A 21,684-nucleotide genomic window follows, 5' to 3' on the forward strand; every position below is an offset into this window, starting at 1 on the left:
CTGTAATTCTTGACACGCCTCTGCTGGAAAGGACTTTTCTGCTTTCTTCGTTTAAAAATTTACTGAAACGAACGGGCTGACTCCGAAAAGAGGCCGGTGTGAGTTTTTGCGTGTTCTGAGTATTGCCCTGCTGGCCCGCATCTTTAACGCAGGTGGCCCACCGGTTGCCTCTCGCAGCCGTCACTTCTTGTGCGAGGCAGCGCTGCTTTTGGGAGATAACGGGAGATGTACCCGACTTGCAGAAACATCGTGACATAATTGGAAATAAGCACCAATTTCCATCCTAAACCAGTAAGGACAATCCGATTTCCAAAGCGTTTTACGAACTGTTCCAAAGTTCATTTTACAGACGGCCCAAGCAGAGTATTGATACTAACCCACAGCAGTAACTTTGCACTGAGAGTACACACGTACATACCTGAGAAATAAAGGAGGCAGAACGCATCTGAGAGTTTGCTTGATGCAAAACTAACAGGGTTTTCTAAAGCATGTGATTTTGTTAATAACCTACCTGCCTTGCTGTTTTAACGACAGTGATGGATGGTTCGTATCTCTTGATTACGTAAAGTGTTTGTTTGGACTCGAGGACTGCAGAGGTAGCACATACCCACTACCGGGCAGATATATTTTCTGAGAATCGTTATTGACTTCTGCTTCCTTCTCCCATCGCATTTAGTCCCAAGTCAAGCTGGATTGACTGGATGTAGCAATGCTTGGTGCTGGCGCAGCTGTGAAATTTGGAGCCCTGCGGAGCGTTCTGCCAGCCTGCAGTGGGGGGTCTGGCTTGGCTTGGTTTTCATCCGCACCTTTTTTCAGCTATAACAGCTCTGCTGCGTGTGCATATCTGCTAGCGTTGATCGTCATTAAACATGACATAAGAGAAGAATCCTCTTGCTCCCAACTGCTTTTAAGTAGGAGGTTTGAAACTCTGTTTGAAGCCATGCTTTAGCTTAGTAATGGAGGCACTTCAGATGCTGGATCAATGCATCCTGTGCGAGTGCAAGCCTCTCTGATTCAGTTGCTCATTTTCCCTGCCTTAATAGGTGGTATCTTTATTGTGCTGCCACTACCAACTCAAATATAGCCATGTACAATTTTATCCTTTATGTCATTTATGTCAATAGGGAATAGAAGCTGTCAGTTCTCTCTGGCCCAGATCTTCAGATGCATTTAGGTGCTTAAATGCCATTAAAATCAATGCTGCTGCTGTGAAAGAGTTGTTTATTTTGAAAGAAAAATAAACTGCCTGCTGGCGCATATAGAGCACATTGCAGGATGGGCAGGTCTTATCCTATGGGTCTGATTTCCCAAATTGAACAGGGCTACCTTAGGCGGTCTGTGCCTGTTCCTTCTTCATACTGTCTGCCCCACTGATGCTATGGAGCAAGCCTGTTGCGTGCATAGCAGGTACTGAACTGCACGTATTACAGCCCTCTGTATCTAAAGTGAAAGCAGGGACAGTTTACATAAGTATGCCATGTTCCTTCCCAAGCAGCTGAGTTATCCTTGCAACAGCAGCAGGGCAAGTACCTGGAGTCCGAAGCAGCCATAGGCATCACAATAAGCTACCGGTGTTTGTCACTCAGCCCCAGTTAATCACTATTCTATAGATCTTAGCGAGAATCTGTGGGACTCGGATGCATGCAGTTAAGTGCCTTATTGGTTTGATGATCTGTGCATAGGACACACTGGGATACTTTTAAGAAGAAACCTTTACCATGGTAACTTCAGACCATATAGTATACTGTAACACATTTCTATCAATAATATTCTCTTGTTAGAGTACGGCATTGCCTGGAGGCTCTTGTGGCCCTTTGGGTTGGAGCTTGTCTCATTATGGTATTCTGGTAGATTAGCTTGGTGAAGCGTTGCAGTAATTACAGTTAGACTTAGTTTATTCAACTTCTTAATGCTCTAAAAGGGGAGCTCAGTAGCACTTCAGTTGGAAAAATAACAAAGGGCAAAAACGAATGGAGAGAAAGGCAATGAGATCAGAAATGTTAGCAGGAAAGAAATGAATCCTGGAAAAATTCAAATAATTTTAAAATGATAGTGTTGGAGATATAAAGGAGTGAAAATGAATACTGGATGAATATGAACAATTGGAGAAGCAGGTTGAGAAAAGCAAATTCTTACTTTGGAGTGGCTATGGTACGAGGTACAGAGGTGAACGCAGTGTGACTACTTCCACAAGTCCCAGTCACTAAACCTAAATTTTGTGAACTTCTGGTTTGGGACAAATAAGTGACAAGATGGCTGAGGGAGACTTGTAGGTGTTCTTTTGTCATAAGTAGATTTTTAGGAACCAGCATCTGCAATTCACCGTATCTTAGAGGCTAACCCAAGAATATGATCTGTATTATTGAACATTTAAGTTCCAGAAAGGTGACAGAGGCAAGTCAAAAGGAATGAAATGTATTCAAAGGCTGGGCAATTCTCTATATTCTGGGAAAATGGACTACTTTATGTACCAAGTGGCCAAATAATTCAAGGAGAATCTTTCCATAAGACAATTACATGCATACTGGCTGCAGCCATATCGTTAGACTACCTCAAAAATTGTTAGACTACATCAAAAAGCAGTCAGTGGATTGAAAACCTGAAGAATAATTTAAAAACTAGTCAAGGTAGGGTGGCTGCCATCTTTTCCTTCACTAAAAAAATTCCTTGCAATGCTGTGTTTGGATGCATTGACCAACATTAGCATTATTTTTTGGTCTATCTAGTGCACAGGGAAGAGTGTGTGCAGCAGGAGGTTTTACTCCCACACAGTCTGTGTCTGTACCAGCATCTCTGTGTGTTTGTTAGGGCAGTAAAGGCCAATGGTATGGGCTGCTTTTGGGGACGGAAGATGGTGAGTGTTTTCTGATGATTATTTCTTCCTGACAGGAACTTTCCCACACATAAAACTTCATTTAGGAAGTTTTTCTCATAGCAGGGGAGCAAAAATACATGGCATTCTCTTCGTTGCAGGAAATTACAGACAACTTTAGTTAACTGGCTTTAACTGAGAAGTTTGAACTCAGACCATGAGCTCAACTCTATAGTTTGTAGTAAGATGGTTTGAGAGCAGATGTATTGATTTGACAAGTTTACAGCCTCTTACAACTTTTCAGATTAAAATTCTAGTTCTGGACTGAAAAATCAAATTCATGAAGTTTATTAATTTTAATTATTCTTTCCTGAATATGTAAAATTCTCATTCGTTTTCAGATTGTATTTTTCCAAAATTTTCAATCAATACTGAAATAATTTTCAGGATGGAGACATGAATGTATCCAGGCTGCTGTCAAAGAGGTTTCCAGTGAATCTGCATGAACTCAGTGTTATATTTCATCTGCTTTCTCTTGGAATTTCAGAAGGATGATTCCCAGAGACTTCTGGAAAGCTTCAACTCTGATGAAAAAGAGCACACGCTCACGAAAAGTAAAGCAGAACCCTATACATCAAAAGAGGAAATGGTGCTGGAGGTAAAGCTCTGCTGTTGTTGTTGTACATCCATTTAGCTGCATGTAGCAAAGAGCACGTTCAGGGCCTGGTCCAAACAGTCTTAATTTTATTGGGTTTGGAATTGAGCCCTTGAAAAGTGTTCAGAAAAAGCATAAGAAGGAAAGTGGGGGTTGATGGCTGCTTATGAATGCAACCATTTCAGGCATTAATTCCCCTTATGAATTCCATTTCCCTTGGGGGACTCTTTTTGGATATTTTAATCAAGATCCTGACTTCTTTTTGTTAAGGGGCTTCTTTGGTTTTGTCTCTACATTGTCCTTAATTTCAAAAGGCTGATGGGAAAAGTTAACACCATTGACAAGAAAAAGTTCTTAAGTGCTGAAATCAGTGCTGATAGTTCATAGTGGATTCTTTCCTGGAGAAGGAGATTTATTAGAAAAATTTTGACAGTAATAGAATTCCCTCATCAGGTCCAACCTGGGACAAATATTTTTTTTCTAGAGCCTCTTTAGAGCTTGCAACTCTCAGTTGGACTGAGCAGATCCACAGAGGGAGAAAGAATAAATGAAGAAAAATGATTATGTTTGCGAACAGCAGCATCTTCAGTGGTTTTCTCATATAGGAAGTTCTCCCATCGGGTGCCAGCTGAAGATACAGTGCAGAGTTCAAGTGACCACAAGTACTAAAACACCACTGTGGTGAGTTGGGATTCAAGGACAATTAGAGAAACAATTTGGAAAGAAAAGTAGGAGAAGGTATAAACTTAACCCACCCTCAGTCAAAAACTCAGATAACTTTTTTTTTGGTGATAATCTCAAAATAACTTGAGAACCAGCCATACCACGTGGTTGTTAGATCACTGCCTTTCACCCAAAGTTGATTTGACTACTCTTGGTGAAGCTAAAGGTTGTGAGTTAAACAGTACATTTAAAACAATGTGCAGTTCAGCTAACTCATTCAGTCTATCATCCATAAATTAAATACATGCAGAAAGTGTAGGTTAAAGCCAGCCAGTCTGGTGCTTAGCTTGTAATGAGAACTGGTTTCAAGACAAAGAGAAGATAGACGTTATTGTAAACATTTTACTGTTGGTTTAAATCCTGACAGGTAATTAATCTTCATTTCAGTTTTGCGATCAGGAATGGTGACAAAGCATGGTTGGTCATTTTGCTTGAGTTAAAGTACAGCATAACAAGTGAGCATGGATTAGATTCTCTTTTGGAGTGTAAATCCTGTGGGAGAATTTATGCAGTGATATCGCTTTATGCATATTACCAGTCCTTTTGAAATGGGAACACATTTTTTTAAAAGTGATCATTCACAACTATATCCATTTCCCAAACACGTTAGCTCATTTATAACACACTAAGAAATAACCTTGGTATTTGGAGGGACTTTCTCCCACCTATTTGTCTAACCACTGAAGTTTTTTTTGGTTTTTTTTCCTATTCATTTGTTCCAATTCCCAGAGGCTTTTGCTGTTACTAGCATCAAATTGACAGTTCATGAAGAAGCATAGACGGAAAACACTTTTAGTTAGGTTAGAGCACTTCAGAAAAAACAGGTATTTTCATTCTGAGACCTTCCACATTGCAAGAATACCATAATTACCGTATTAATAATAACTGTGTATTACTCATGCCTGCTGAGAAGCAGGATGTGTTAGTTCTAGCACACTGTGATATGGCTTTACAGCTTTGGACTGGAGCTGCTCTGCCTCCAGCCATTGCAGAGCGATAGCTCTGTCAGCTTCTGTCCCTGAATGTGTACTGCAGCAGTGGGACTGCTCAGTATGAGCAATTGTTTTACACGCTGACCCTGTGCTTTTAACTTTTATCAGTAAATCAAAAAATGACTTTTGGAAATAAATGAAATGGAAATAAAAATGTGCAATGATAAAAGAGTCTAATGAATGATGTAGTTTGCTTTTCTCTTCCCATTTCTATTTTTAGACTCTATTAGTGCTTTGATATTTCCTAGAAAAATCTATGCAAAGAAAACTGTGTTTTGACAAATCAGATTCTTTCATTTCATATGACAAAACCAAAAAAGTTAGAATAGGAAATATCCTAAAGCTTGGACTTAAACGTTCTATCTGTTGATTATAGCCAACCTTTTATTAAGCCATACATAACCTCACAAAACAAAGCTGATTATCCCATTGTGCCAGTGCATAAAGCAGTGGCTAGAAAAGAGGAGGAGGAGAAAGTCAGATTACATGATACAGCAGATTGTATGAAAAGAATGCATTATCTGTAAGAAGTTCTTTGGAAGAACACTGGTATTTTCTCTAGATTATAGGTAAGGGTTGTACTATAAAAGTTCTTTCTGGAAAAAATGATGACTAGTTTTGTTTAATCTATTGTTTCTTTATTTAAATTGAAAGACAGAATTTGTAGCCATGATGATACCTGTGGAGCTTATCCTTTAGTAGTTTCTATTATTAAGATAATTTCAGTCTCTCATGTGAAATCTTTAGTTGCTGCTAAAGGGGAGAAGAAAAACGCGAAATGGAAATAACTTGTGAATGCCAGCTTTTGCCTGTTTTCCCTTGCAGGAGTAAAAACATTTTGGACCAGTGGTAATGACAGAGTTCCCTTTTCTGGGTTTCATACTCTGAACGAGTCTTATGAGAAGACTTCTTGTGCCAAAGCAGAAATAGTCAATAAATAGTTACCAATAGGAATTTCTTAGTTGTGTAACCAAAAGAGGCATGTGATACTTACAGTGAACAACCATCAGATCTAGTGCTGTTCCCAAATGGTTTTCTGTTCTTTTCCATACAGGAAAGTGAGTCTCCTCTGAACAGTAATGTCACGGCATTTGCATTGAAGGCAAAAGTGATCTATCCCATCAACCAGAAATTTAGGGTAAGGTTTTAGATTCTGCTTGTAAAAATTAATGACAATCATTCTGTGTCAGAGTAAATTGCAGAGTCTAGTAATGGAAGAAAACTTACTGCCAATCAGCTTAACAGGGATCTTTGTAGTCCATTGATTCAGGGCTTATTCTGTAAGGCATCAGCTGCTTTCAGCTCCCCCTGAAACCTGCAGTGCTTTACATGGTGTCTGGTCAATTTTCACTGTAGTTGAGAGACTTTTCTTCCCATTAATGTTAATAGAAGTTGGGTCTGTCCAAGGAGCCATAAGAAAAACCCCACAAGGATCTGCCCTTCAGTAAGAAAACAGGCACCAAGCAGATAACCACAACAGAAGAATGATTTTCTGGGTAATGCACAAACCTGTCAGTATGATGAATCTTAATTTATGTGGAAACACTTTTGCTGTGTCTATTGTTTCATTTTTGCTTGAAAGCAAACACTGCAAATTGATGAGATGTTTATGTCCTTACGGTACTGTATTAATTGACCTTGTGAATTTTCTTTGACTGTAGCCTTTGGCAGATGGCTCATCCAATCCATCTTTGCATGAGAATCCAAAGCAGGCCGTTCTGCCTAATCAGGTCATGGAGACATCTACGTCAGGCAGCCTGGGATCTTTGAGCCAGGGAGACAAAGAGGACTGCAGTTCCTCCACAACAATACATTCCACAACAAGTGATGATAGATTTCAGGCTCGAGCCTTCCTCAAGGTGACCAGCTTCCCTGAAGTGCTAACATGTGAGAGGTAAGCAGTAAACCTGCCCCTGTGTTTGGTCATTTCCTAGCATGCTCCAGTGGTTTTCAGGACAATCAGTAGAGGTCTAGTGTAAACCAAAAGCTGGCTTGAATGCATACATTCACCACATCAGGACAGAGTTATCTGCTTATAACCCTAAAAAAGTGGTTGGGGAGATTGAAGTAATACATCATGCTGCATACTGGAAGTCAGTTTGTTCTTTATGAAATTCTGGGAATCAGAACTTCAGCAAAAGCTGTCTCGTAAAAGGTATGTCAGTGTTAGGATAAGGAGATCCCTTTGTTTTCGCTTGTATGCTCATTTCACGCATGCAGTGGTATGCTCGACTGGGGATGAAGTCCTCTGCACTGTACAAGGTAAAGTCACACAGCAGGTGCCTTGAGAACAGCAAGTGCCAGTGGTCTGTTCTCTCCGTTTTAATGGGAACTACTCGTGTCTTATTGTGGGAAAACAGTTCCTTTGTCAGATGCGCCACTGATGAGCAGGTAGAGCTAATCAAAATGGACTGTCAGCTCTGATTTTCTTTCAGCTGCACCATGGCAAGGTACCCCTAGATGAATACATATGTCTCTGTATTCTCATTAGCAAGAATAAAGAAAATCATATTTATGTCACTATGGGGAATGGGGAAGGTACTAGCAATGAAGAATATTTTCAAAATGTCCACTCTTATAGCTGTTCTAATTTAAAGCCTTGTTTTCCCTTTGTTGTAGCCACTCGTGCCTATATTTACCTTGCCTTTTTTTAAAGGAAATAAAGGAAACTGAAACTCCCAACTTTATTAAAAGCACTATTTGTTTTGCTTACTTCTGTGTAGAGATATTTTATCTGAAAGAGAAGGCAATGTGGAAGTGAAGTGTCTTGACTGCTGCCTTTAGGAGAATTTAGTGGTTAAATGAACCTATTATATGGTGTTGCCCTTTTGTGTAACCTTCACTTAGATTGATATTAACACTTTTTAAATCTTTGTTTTAGTTTTGATGTTAAGCTCTGCCTTTGCAGCCTTATTTTAAAAGATCTCATGCTTCTTGATACTGAACTCAGAAAAGAAAAACATGTGGTAGGTATTCATTCATGTCTTATTTATAGCTATTTGGTTTGAACATCTTAGTTGAGTATCAGTTTAGGAAATAACATAAACAACTGGCTAGCTGGGAAGTAGTATAGCAGAGTTGCATTTCTACAGTATCATCTTTATTTTTTCTCCTGTTCTGCATACATAGGAGCTTCATAAAGTGATAAAATATAATGAAATATATTGGGCTATGAAATACAGAGGGTCAGACTAGATAATATAAAAATCTGGTTTTAAACATTACTCCAGAGAATAACATACAGCACTTGAGGTTCATAAAAAGAGGGAAAAAATTATTTAATAGATGATTTTATGTCTTAAGGACAGTGCTTATGCATTGCAACTCCAAGGACTCCAAGCTCTTTGAATAAAATTGAAAATTCAGTTCAGCTGAATCAGTACCATTGTGATAAGTACAATAGTCATGATTTTGTAGGACAGAGGAATTGAAGTACCCATTTAAACCACAGATAGCCACCTACATCAGGTCACAGCATCCAAAGCTGACAGGAAAAAAAAAAACAGAACAAAACAAAAATGGATGTATACAATTAAAGCCACAGGATACTCAGTTAGGAGAATTGTTTATGGTGACTAGTTATGATCGAGTACAGAATCATTACCATTACTGATTTTTAGATCAGTTAATATAAATCTGGACATAAAGTATATAGCTTTCTCATTCCCTTCTTTCCCGACCTCTGTTTAAACACATTGGTCATTTCTGATGTAATTTATTAAATGCAGTGAGAATATTTCAAGGGGTGGGATTTTCTGAAAAAATTTCTACACAACCCAAAGGAGGAAGCGTGCAAGTAAACCTGGAAAGCAGCTTCTCTTCTGATGGGTTATTCCCATCTAAGTAGATGAGAAAGGGAACTTGAGATCAGATTCCAGAAGGAAGTTTATCTTGACTAGGGAAGGTTGAACTTGATCTCAAAGTTAATCATCAATTTGTAAATGAAATTAACATAACAACATGGTGATGTAATCACAGAAACACTGAGAAAATGAGCATTTAATGTACTTTGTGGCCCACCAGAAATTACCACAAAAGGCAGATGACTGACCTTTAGCTGAAGCTTTAAATAGCTTTATATTTTTGCTGGCACGGAAAAAGGGAAAAAAAATTTCAGTCTAGAGAATAGTTTCTTCCCTTTCCACTCTGCTTTCTCTGATTTCAGTCAGTCTTTCTTAGCATCAGGTCTAGGAAAAGGAAACATACCCTCTTCCTTCAGGGTTTTCCTGAATTCTTTTTTTTTTCCTTGTTACAGTATGTGGTGTCTTGGTGGTGTGTGTTCAAAACTTGCCAAACTTCTATCAAAAACATTAGCAAGTGAGATCCAAAATATGGCTGCTTTATGGTTTTTTCTTCTACTGAGCTCTAATTATAACATATTTTCCAGATTTTTCTAGCTGAAATGTTGGCTTCGATAACTGTTTTTAATATGTAAATATGATTTTTTTTAATATGTTTAAAATAGGCAACTTCTGCATCATCTGTTTTCAAGTACATGAGTAACAGGCAGGTGGCTGTTAAATTTCTCATATTTTTATCTTCACGTTGGAAAATGCTGCAGCAGTTAGTAATGAAGTGAATTCTCTTTATACTGACACTAACTGAGGCAAGAGGGGAGGAGGTTACGCAAAAATCATCCCAGTGTTCAAAAACATCTTTTTGAAGACACTAGTATTACAATCTTTAAAAAAAAAAAAAAAAAGGCACACAACTGGAAAATAGGTGTAGTTTTTGTAAGAGAAGGTAGCTAGAACTTGAGATGGTTACTTTTGGGTTGTATATAAAAATTTTTGACACTTCATTTGGCTGACTACAGTTGAAATCATAGTAATGAATATGTTGGTATCTTTCAGTTTAGGAGTTCATTAAACTTTAGAAAAATGGGCTTTATATTAAGGGATCTGCATTTTCTCCAGTAAAGGACAGTTTCAAATGTGTCAGTCTGGTTACAAGGCTATAGGAGATTATGTCCTTGTCCTTGTTAGAATGTATCACCATCTTCCAGTATCTTACTGAAGCCAAAGCCAGAGAATTTTTCACAGTGGAAGTACTGCAGAGCTGCTGATGATGTTTCTGTTATTTTGCATATGATTCACTATAGTCTCACTGATTGATTTAAATCAACAAAAGTTATCACAAAGATGTCCTTACAATGTTGAACAGGCACTTACCCTGGGTTTTGTTTCCTTCCTTTTAAATAGATGTTTAGTCAGATTCTCAAAATACGCCTCACAGACTTTTATCATAAAAAGAAGATTACTGATGATTTGTTCAAGAAGATCCTTTTAATTCAGGAAAATGTAAGTGGTTTTGTTGGTTAATATTTAAGACCATAGAAAATAAGAGTTAATCCCACCTGTTGGTGCAAGCTGCCACAGCAGGCTAGCTCACCTACTCCTTTTAAACAGCAATGTCATTTGTAATCTATTTCAGAAGAAATGCAAAGTAACACTCTTGTTAGCTGATGCTCTCCATTACCTTGTATGCATTTCCTCTTTGTTACTGTGTGAGGTGATTAGGACAGCGATGTGTGTAATCTGTTAAGGATAAAAGTATTTTGTAGTTGAATCCATTCAGGCAAACAAAACATTGTGAACCTTATTCACTCAGATTTAATAATTTCTAATTATAGGGTCTTTGTCTGGTCCCATGTATCATTACTAATAATAAAATAGCAGGAAATAAAGTAGCAGAAGGAAACTCAAGGCTTTCAACAAGGGAAAATATTTTCTTCATTGTCCTTTTTTCTTCCATATACTTGTATGAAAATCCATATGCTACTTCTGAACTGGAAGACATACATTGACAGTCAGTATGCATTTCAGGTGGAGTCACAGTACTATTTTTAAGATTATTAGAAGGAAAAAAGGCTTTACAAAACTAAACAATAGGAGAGCTACTAGTTCCACTTTCCGTTTTCCAGATTAGAGTCATAGAAAAGTCTGGGTTGAGAGGCACATCTGGAGATCGTCTGGTCCAACATTCTGTAGGAAGCAGGGCCTCAAGTAAGGTTATCCAGTGCGCTGCCAATCCAAGTCCTGAATATTTGCACTGAAAGAGACTCCACCATCTGAGCAGTGTAGTCCAATATTTAATTTTCTCACAGTAATGATTGTTGCTTGTCAGCTCTAGTTGTTGAGATTTATTTTGTTCGTGCAGTCTCACAATCTGTGAATTAATATCAGGAATCTCTGTAGTTGTACCCTATAATTTGTACCCTATAATTTATATCAGAATGCATTTTGCCTTAAAAACACTCTTCTGCCTTAAATCCTCAGGTTTAGTATTAAAGTTGATTGTATTTACTAAATGAAAAGTGAGATTTGGTGTGCGAATCCCTTTTACTGATGGACTTCTGGTAATGACTTCAAATTATACATACAGAGGTAATATATATATGAGGCACGTTTCCCAGTATAGCCTAATCGGCAATGAGGCTTGACAGCATCGTTGTCTTCATGCACCTAACTGAGCTGCTGCAAGACAAAGGCTAAATCTTGTTTATTAGATGCAGTAATTGCCGGAATAGTCCAGTTGTTTAAGTGTCAATATGGGATTCCTGTGTCCTATATTATGGAGAGAAAGGTCTTGGAAACGTGACAGCTGTAGAGTTGGGATATCCTGTAAGGGATGAGGCTGGTTATGAATACCATGTAAAAGAGACATTGGTAAGCAGCAAAAGTACTAGCACTGGAAACTATTTACTGTAGTACTGCATTGGCAAGATGGAAGATTATATGATTTATTGCAGAAAGCACTTTCCTCTTTTAATTCTGCAGTGTAAGAAAAATCCATGGGATTTTGATGAAATTGTTTGTGAAGCTTGTCAAAATCTGGTTACATTCTTTAAGGCATAAGGGTATCAAGTTAATGCATTGATACCTAAAATTGGGTGGTATTAAAAGTAAATGCTTGTTATGTAAGGCATGTTTCAGCAACTGAAGAGTCATCCATTTCAGTACCAACCTACTAAGTAATGGCAGAAGACTTGTATTTGTTGGTATCATTAGCTTTCAGAAAAAAACATCCTGGTTTCAAAGGAATGAAAAACTTTAAAAACCCATATAATGACGTAGCCTGTAATTTGTCCCTTATGAGCATTACAGGTGTGTTCATCTGTGTGTGCTAGCACTCTGCAGGAAACACTATCTGATTATCATATCTGGATACTTATATGTTTTTAAATACAGCTTGTACACTCATAGCTGCCATTTAAGATGGGGCACATGCATTAAAATAAAAATATTTGTGAATAGATTCAAAGGATTATTACTATGAAAGCTCATGGAGCAGTGTTTACTAAAACTTGAATTCAGTGGAGATGGACAACAGTCTTGATTGTACTCACATACTAGTGGAAATATATGTATTTGTATTAAGTGTAGTTCAGAGCTGCCACATACCTTTGAGTTTTCTTTGCTTGCTGCAGAAGGTGCATTACTCACAGATAGAACTTTCTGAATGCTCTTGTGCAGCTTCCTTAGCCATGAGCCAGAACTGACATACAAATTCACTCCCAAATTTAGAAATTATGTCTGGTTTTCTGTTTAACAAATCCCTTGCTTTTTTCCCCAGGATTTTGAAGAATTACAGAAACAACTTGACTGTAGACTCCAGAATGCTGAGATGTCCGGAGCCCATAATTCAGAGTACCAGACTCTAGAAGACTTAGAAAGGAAAGAAAGGGAATATTCTGAGCACGTAATAGATAATGTAACTTCTAATTTTTTCTAAAATTTTATTTTAATGTTATTCTTTTGATGGGGATTGCTTTTTTTTTTTTTTTTTAACTGTTGTGTTGACTAGTCCACAGTCAGTAGTTTAGATGTGTATGAGTCCTGAAAACATTTTTATGTTGCTCCAGCAAAGTATTTCCAACTCCCTTTGGGAGCCAATATGCTTTTTGTACAAACACTGTCTTATCACACTGGATTTAGAGCTGAGAAATGCCTATTGCTTGTCAGATGGTAAGACTTATTTCAAGCCTATGAATAGCCTGACTTTTAGCAATTTTATCCTAGCGCCTTGTTGTCTTCAATCCTCCATAACTGAATAAAAGAGTAATAAGAAACTAAAAGTTTTTCAGCTGAAATAAGTACTAAGAAAATAATTACAGTACAATCTTTTAGTATGCTTTGCACATTTACTTTAGCAAAACATTTTTCTTTACCAACTTTCCACATTAGAATACATTTACATGGGTTTTGATGCAAAAATGTAGTTTGATAGCAGGCGTTTGATTCTCATAGTAAAGTGGTTTTTTTTTCTCTTCAATAGTGTCACTGTTTCCAAATAGCTTGCAGGCTAGAAAACTGGAGGTTAAGAATAGTCTGTATATTATTTTTCCAGTAAACCGAGTAATCTGGAAGATATTCTCCTTCCCAGTCCTGTTTTTGAGGTTTGAGCAAATTCACTGCTGATGAAAATGAGAGACTGACTAGTCAGACTGATGGCTCTGTGAGCTGCCTGCACTGATTGACTGTGGCACTTCAGCCCTGAACTAAGCAGCCCATCATCTCAGCCTTCAGCCTTTTTCATAGAGGAGTTAACATTTTTTAATGTCTGGTGGTTAAATGCTTCACTGGGAATTTTCTCAGCTTTCTCTTGATTCTCTGTGCCTTCCACTTTATAGCGGAAGCCCTGGTAATGATGGTACATCTGTATCAAGTTTCTTTTGCAATTTAACTTTGCTCGGTGAAAAATTGATTGTTTAGAGGTCTCCAGAGTTAGTCACATAAAAAAATCGCTGGCACCCTCACTGAGCAACATGAGGCAGTTATTCACCAGCAGCAGTCATCCTTCAGTGGGTCTGTCACTCTTATGCCAGCAGATGCTTTTCATCCATATTGAAAATTATTTCCCTGTACACAGATTCGTACAGATCAGGACCTTGAACTTATCCAGTCTTCCCTCAGTAATATAAAGGGGTTTTTTGCTATACTCACAGATGCCATAGTCACAGTTTTTTTCAAAACTCACAGATACTTAATACAAATCTTGGCAATGGATACATTTTCTTATCTTTGTGTGTACTAGTAATCCCATTGAAAACCACAGAATATTCACAGCTGTGCACAGTCTTCTGTGTTTGTGGGGTTGGAGCCTAAAACTAGAGATTACGCATACGATAATTTATCAGAATGGGTGCATACACTGTGCTGATACTCCATAAAGTACTTAATTCCAACGCAATTAATAACGTGCTTATGTAGTATGTGGTTGTGAAAGGTTTGATGGTGAAAAACAGGGACAATTGTCAGTTTACCTTTTTTAGCAAAAATCTTGTTTGACTGGAATATCTGCTCCTACAGCTAAATAAACTTCCCAGAAAAAAGGGCTGCAGTTCGTTATCTCTTTTAGTTTTCCCATTAATGCTAACAACATAATAGGCTTTTATAAATGCAATATGTGGGAAACTAACAGGAAATTCTTAGCGAGTTATACAGAACGACTGTGGTTTAAAAGGTCAGGATTGACCTACTGGTTATGTGCCACCAACACACATATCATCATATAGTAAACAGGCTCTTTAGTTTTGCAAAATGTTTACTAAAACTAATACTGAAATATGTCTGTAGTCTCAGTGACTTATATCTCAGTAGACTCATATGCCTCTCGTGGTATTGCAATACTAGATGATTAATGAGGGAACATGGATTGTTTTTTGATTCGTATTCCACAGATGGAAGCTTTCTGGAAGCAGACTGACAAAGCCCAGCAGGCTTTTTTGGACCAATCAAAATGCTCAAGTGCCAAAGCAACAAAGATAATGATGGATCTGACCGAGAAGATGATTGCAGTAGAAAGCTTATTAAGTGAATCTCAAGATTTGCAGGCAATGGTAAAGTACAAAAAAAAAAAAAAAATTGAGAGAGATTTAGTCAATCTGAACACAAAGACTGACGCAAGTGTACAGAGTCTGTCAGTCCTGCCTCAGGAATGATGTAGACTGCTCACTCCAGTTGTCTCTTTCAGCTTTGTTGCAAAAAGCTCAACTTCCATTGCAGTTTATGAAGACCCACAGGAGGGTGAACTCTCTGCACTTGAGTTCTAATTCTCAAAATACCATTTAGGCAGACCTGTTAGGAAAAAGTGATATTAATGCAGCCAGTGAGCCAGGAGCAAGACCACTAGATCTAATGATGAAGGAGAATCGTCACCCTGGGCATTAGGACATTTCTTTTTCTTTCAGAGTATTTATTCCGCTTTGACTGAGAAATCGTAATTTAAATTTGATGGTGATTCTGTGTGTCCAGTGACTTTAACTGGAATTGAAAACCCTTAACATCTCTTAGTGATGTGATCTTAAGATGGAAAAATGTGTCTATAAATGCATCAGCACTATGCTTTATGTTGTGTTAAATCTGACAGATACTTATTTGCTTTGCACAGGACATACTTAAAGAATGACTTGGAATTTATAGATTAACAATACAATCAGAATCTGGCCCACTGCATTTATTAGTAATTTGGAGAATAAATGGATAGCTAGCTTAATTTGGCTTACTAGAAAACAGATACAGTATTTATTAGCTTGTTAGTTTTTCATTGGAGCAGCTAAGTAAACTGAGCTGTCCAGGTATGAAAATAGTCTTTGCAGCTGATCACACTTGACCCATACCAGGCTATTGTACAGCAAGTTCCTTCAGATGGGCAGACTTCAAATGAGGTGTTTGGATACAGATACAGGAAATATTCCTACCTGAAGTCACTACTGTGATGCTTGCATCTCATTGCAAAGGTCATTGTCTGCGTGTCTCCATTAACTACGGTAGTTGTCACACTCACCTTGCAGAATTGTCAAAAGCAGTTGCAGTTTCACCCAGGAAATCTTGCTCCCTACTGTAATCCTGGGCTTCTCTAATAGTGCAATGAAAACCACTAGGCCATAGGCAATTATACTGATTTTTATTTACTGTATATTTACTGAATTCCAGCTGACCACATACTTGAAGGAATCCCAGCAGTATCAAAATCAGATATGTGTCCTCATTTCAAAATGAAGGCCCATACTGGTGTGCCATATAGTATCTTGAAAAGAGGTCCAGGACTTCCATGTTGCCCTTCTGTCCATCATTCCCCCTTGACTATTTAAGTTTGTTCTGCAAGCTTGTTGTTGTCTTTTCCTGACGTAATGTCTTCTTGACAGCTATAAATCATGAAAAACACTAGTGGTTTTAGATTAGCTCTTGCACCTGAACATGCAATAAACTCACTGCTATCCTACACCAGTCAAGATTTTCAGAAGTACTTAAGTGTATGAACGTTGTTATTCACCTGGTCTTGAGAAGCCTCCTCGGTTTTCTGTGTAGTTTGGGAATGAGTAATTCAATGAAAGGACAAGCACAACCAAAGTCCCATTCTTGGTTTCTAAACAGGACTTTTTTATGTTTGTTTTAGGACATTCAGGAAAGGTTATTCAATTGGGAGCTTGTGGTGAAAATGATCGATTCACTGAAGTCCTATATACCGGAAGAGTGCAAGTGTAGATTAAATATTATATCAAATATTCTGGACAATTTAACTGTAAAGAATAATCTCTCAGTCCGACAAAAGGAAGAACTTTTAACAGATCTGCACAAGGCCTTCTGGGAACAACTGGCACACTTCAGTAATGGTGAGTACTTAGACCGGAGCTCATGACTTTACAAATGTGGGTATGCGTTCTGATTATTGTATTAAATAGTAAAAAAATTATTGCTTTGGCCCTATACTGCTCTGTTTTAAAAAGGTATTGATGAATTGGCCAAGAACACTGTTATTGTGAAGGGTGGACGCTTAATATGGGAACTTTGGCTTTAAGCCTTTTCCAGGCATTACTACGAACTTAGTCTACAGTTAATATAATCTATACCTTATTTCATTATTTGAAGATTGAAGAAGAGTCACATTTGTTACAAGTCTTTGTGAGATTTCTCCATTTACTGTTCACGCTTGACATTGTTGGTGATACTGGCTAATGTTAGGGACAGTAATAGCTGTATATGTGCAGAATACTGTCTTATGATCTCCTGCTAGCATGTGGAGCCAGAAGACACACGAAACATAGTTGTGCTATTGCTCTTGTGAAAAGATAATTTAAGGCTTATGATCTTTAGATAAACTTCTGTTTTATTATGTCAGACAAAAATACTTTAAAAACAAAGTCTTTGCCTCTTCCTCTTCCACTCCTTCATGTTGCCTATCTGTAAAGTACACAATTACAACAAAGTCTAAGCTGACTGACCCACTGATGTAAGGTTCTCCCTGTGTCACTTTGCATGTTACCTAATGCCCAACATGTTCTGAAACATACTCCCACCTTCTCTGATAGGTGCTGTATCAAGGTCTCAGTGATTCCCATCAGCATCCATGGAAAATTATAGTACACATTCAGGCAAAAGGAAAACAGTGAGAAGTATTTTACTCTCACACATTTTGCAGAACCATTTCTGCTACTCATGGGCATATTTAAAGAAAATTGTGCTAGCAAAATGGCATTAGGGTTAGAGTTCAGTGAACTGAATGGTCAGAATGAATGTAATCTTGTTGCAGTATATTCTTGCTGCAGCGCTGCTCATTCACCTTCAGGCTTTGTGTCAATAAATTGTGCCGTATCTCATGGTCAGCAATTCACAGAATTACAGAACAGTTGAGGTTGGAAGGAACTTCTGGAGGTCATATGGCCCACCGCCCTGCTCAGGCAGGATCAGCTACAGCGGGTTGCCCAGGACCATGTCCAGATAGCTTTTGAGTACCTCCAAGGATGGAGACTCCACAATCTACCTGGGCTGACTGTGCTAGGGCTCAGTCACCCTCACAGTAAAAAATTGTTTCCTGGTGTTCGAGGGAACCTCCTGTGTTTCAGTTTGCGCCCCTCGCCTCCGGTCCTGTCACTGGGCACCACAGAAAAGAGCCTGGCTCTGTCTTTGGACCCTCCCTCCAGGTATTTATATACATTGATAAGATCCCCCTGAGCCTTCTCTTCTCCAGGCTTAACAGCCCCAGCTCTCTCAGCATTTCCTCATAGGAGAGATGTTCCCGTCCATCATTCCAGTTCCATCTTCATGGCCTTTCATTGGGCTGTCTCCTGTATCTCCATGTCTCTTGTACTGGGGAGCCCAGAACTGGACCCAGCACTCCAGATGTGGCCTCACCAGTGCTGAGCAGAGGGGAAGGATCACCTCCCTCCAACTGCTGCCAGTGCTTTGTCTAATGCAGCCCAGGATAGCAGTAACCTTTGCAACAAGGGCACATTGCTGGCTCATGTTCAACTTGGTGTTCACCAAGACCCCCAGGTCCTTCCCTGCCAAGCTGCTTTCCAGCTGGGTGGCACCCAGCATGTGCTGGTGCTTGGGGTTGTTCCTCCCCAGGTGCAGGACTTTGCACTTCCCGATGTTGAATTTCATGAGATTTGTGTCAGCCCATTTCTCTGGCTTGTCAAGGGCCTTACGGATGGCAGCATGACCCTCTGTTGTATCAGCCACTCCTCCCAGTTTTTGTGACCTCTGCAAACTTGCTGAACGTGCACTCTGCCCCATCATCCAGGTTATTAATGAACATACTGAGCAGGGCTGGACCCAGTGTTGACTCCTGGGGTATACCACTCATTACTGGCTTCCAGGTGGACTTTGTGAAAGTTTTCAATCCATCTCACTGTCTGCTCATCCAGCCTGTACTTCATCCTCTTCTCTATGAGGATCTGACGGGAGCCTGTGTCAAAAACCTTGCTGAAGTCAAGGTAGATAATAACCACTGCTCTCCCCTCATCTACCGAGCCAGTCATTTCATCATAGAAGGTGATCGGAATTCCCATGCTGCAGACTTGCTCCACTTTAAAATCCAATTAACCATGTGAACAGTTTGCTGATACTCAAGAATTCATGTGTAACATGATACAGATTATTTCATGGATGTTTACTCCTAAAACTGGCATGCCTACTTCATAGTCTTTGCATAGGTTCAGGCACTAACATTCCTTAAGCATTAACGTACATCTGTGGGTGTTTTTTCCCCCCTTTTTTTCAAGTTTCTCTTGTTCCAAAACATACCTCTGCCAAGGCCTTGATTTTATGCAAAGTAGGTGTTTATATATAGCTATATATGATAGTTAGTACAGCCTGTGCAGAAGGGCATTATCAACCTCCTAGTTTTAGATAGAAATGAAATGTGCTTAAAAAAAAAATAAATCTGGAGTGCAGCATTTTCACAGGAGAGTCCATGTTGACCTTGCCTATGAGCTCCTAAATACATAAGTTAAACTGTACCTATAATTCAGAAGCAGAACACAAAGCCAGCAAGACTGTGTTCCCAGGAAACAAACAAGGAAATAGTAAAGAATTAAGTAGTGTTTAAAAATAACAGTTGCTACATTTGTTCAAATGACATTTTTATTACAGGCTTTCCTATACTTTCAGTGCACTTTCAAGTGTTTTGTCAGTGCATCACCAGCCTGTTGATAAGCACAGTAAATGAGCATGGAGAATAAGTAACATGCTCAGTGCTACAGTATTGTTCTTTATTTCTCCACAAAATAATTTCTCACAGTTAAAGCAGCTTGATGTAGTGGCAGAACAACGGGCACAGATGTCTATTCCTTTGCATTCCCCTTTAGCTGCCTGTGTCAGGAGTGAAGTACTGGCCTGGGGCAGGGCAAGTTGGGGAAATGAATAGAGCGCTTAGGTGGACAGGCAATGAGACATGAAGTAGTCACAGAACACTGAAAGCACCAATTCCACTCTGCAGCACAGGGTCCAGATAGAATCATGAATTTATAAATCACTTAGAGGTATAGGGTGGATGAAGGGGGGAAGAACTCAGTCTCAAATATTTCACAGTACTGGCACAAAATCAGAGGGACCTTGACAACTTTTGCTGCAGGTTCCTGGATGTGTCACTTTGGAAGCCTGGTACGGCGGCATGCCAGTTCAGGCTAATCCGAACTAGCACTGCTCTAGACCTATTCTCACCGCCGTATGTTACTGCACCTGTCCTTGCAGCAGCATTTGCTTATCTGCAATTAGGTAATGAGCCACTTCTGGGCCTTCCAGAAGCAGAAGGGGGAGGTTTGGGGTGCTGCAGGTGGGAATCTTTCTTGAATTAACACACTGCCTTTGCATAAGCAGCAGCACCAGTGAAAGGGAGGGTGCAGGATGGTAGTGATCCAAAAACCTGATAGATTTAAGTGCCATGTAACAACCCAAAAGTTCATGTCTAAGACGACCATCAGGGTAAGAATCAAATTTGAAATCATGCATGGCAATTACTTGCCTATTTCAGTCACTAACAGATTTCTGAAAGCTTATGTTGTGTGACAGTAGCAGATGCTACTTTCTCCCTGTGGAGTTACAATATCTAATTGTCAGTGGTTTATGTTCCAGAATGTATCCAGCAAAGTAAAGATCTGATCTTGAAACGACTGGAGTGCCGTGCAAAGAAGAGAGAAGAGTTCAAACAAAGACAGAAAGCTGAACAAGGGAGTCTCCTCAGTAAAACTTTTCGTAATGAAGATGTTAATGATTTTCTTAAGGTGAGCATGTAAAAGCTTATTTTCACTGTTCCATTAGTTTTTAAAGCAAAATATATTGCATATTTCTTCCAGTTCCATAAAATTGGGATTTTTGAGTCCTCCTGAGAATCATGTACACTAGCACAGGTAGGATAGGGTCAGACTCCCTATTGCCTAGGCTTGCCTAGAGACTTTTCCTGCAGCGTTGGTCTTGTCGCATTGGAACAAAATGCCAAAGGGTGTTAATGCTAGATTATGCAGGTTTTGTAGAAAATACCTTTTACTTAGATATTATGTGTTTGGTTCAATATAGGGAATGTCTGGAGGAAAGTATCTGGCCTGCATTACAGAAGAATGCAGACTGCACTGATCTAATTGCCTTTCTATGAGTGAGATTGCTGAGGCTCAGAAGACTATCAAATTCCATGTAAGCAGAGGGAAAACTCATTATGATCACTGGCAGGATACCTTAGAGAAAGTTTGCAATAGATAATTTAATGTGCTATACAATGGCCAGTGTAATGGCCATATTTTCTTGGCCATATTTTCTGCAGAGCTTTATTGTTATTGTTCAGAATGTATATATGAAATCAGAGTTCTTAGCTGTAAATGCCGAGAGCTGCAGACCCAAGTTATTAAGAAATAAAAAAAAAAATCAATCCTCAATTTTCATGAAAAGAAATAATTTAAGGCTAAAGTGGTTACATTCAGCAGCATTAAATTTCTGAAGAAATCTAATAACTTAGATAAATTACTGTATGAGAAGACCCAGATTCCAGCTGTAGCAAACTGTCAAAATTTACTGCTCTCAGCACTGCCATTTGGTACTGTAGGGCCAAGTTCTTTAATTATATTGTACGAATTGGATAATGCAGTTACTGTTCTTGTATGCAACACCTGTCTGGCAACACCTCACTTCTAAACAAAAGGTTTCAGGCACTTTAAAACAGTAGAGCACATTTCACCTTTTTTGGCTTTTCATAGATTGAGACAAATAATTCTATCACATTCAAAA

The 21,684-nt window shown here is 38.8% G+C and overlaps 1 protein-coding gene across 1 annotated transcript in view; it reads left to right on the forward strand.

Moving 5' to 3' along the window:
• The first annotated feature begins 3,289 nt into the window (after positions 1-3,289).
• The window catches only part of EVC (Ellis van Creveld syndrome), a 51,514-nt gene continuing 33,119 nt past the window's right edge, over positions 3,290-21,684 (forward strand). Inside the window, exons 1-9 of the mRNA XM_010583463.1 lie at positions 3,290-3,470; positions 6,237-6,320; positions 6,844-7,076; positions 8,064-8,148; positions 10,384-10,482; positions 12,758-12,895; positions 14,865-15,023; positions 16,583-16,799; positions 20,542-20,690. Of these exons, the coding sequence (XP_010581765.1) occupies positions 3,315-3,470; positions 6,237-6,320; positions 6,844-7,076; positions 8,064-8,148; positions 10,384-10,482; positions 12,758-12,895; positions 14,865-15,023; positions 16,583-16,799; positions 20,542-20,690 (1,320 nt within the window). The 5' untranslated portion in view covers positions 3,290-3,314. The remainder of the gene's footprint in view (positions 3,471-6,236; positions 6,321-6,843; positions 7,077-8,063; positions 8,149-10,383; positions 10,483-12,757; positions 12,896-14,864; positions 15,024-16,582; positions 16,800-20,541; positions 20,691-21,684) is intronic.

This window comes from Haliaeetus leucocephalus, unplaced genomic scaffold, assembly GCF_000737465.1.
Source record: "Haliaeetus leucocephalus isolate CR32 unplaced genomic scaffold, Haliaeetus_leucocephalus-4.0 Scaffold906, whole genome shotgun sequence".
Lineage (NCBI taxonomy): Eukaryota > Metazoa > Chordata > Aves > Accipitriformes > Accipitridae > Haliaeetus > Haliaeetus leucocephalus.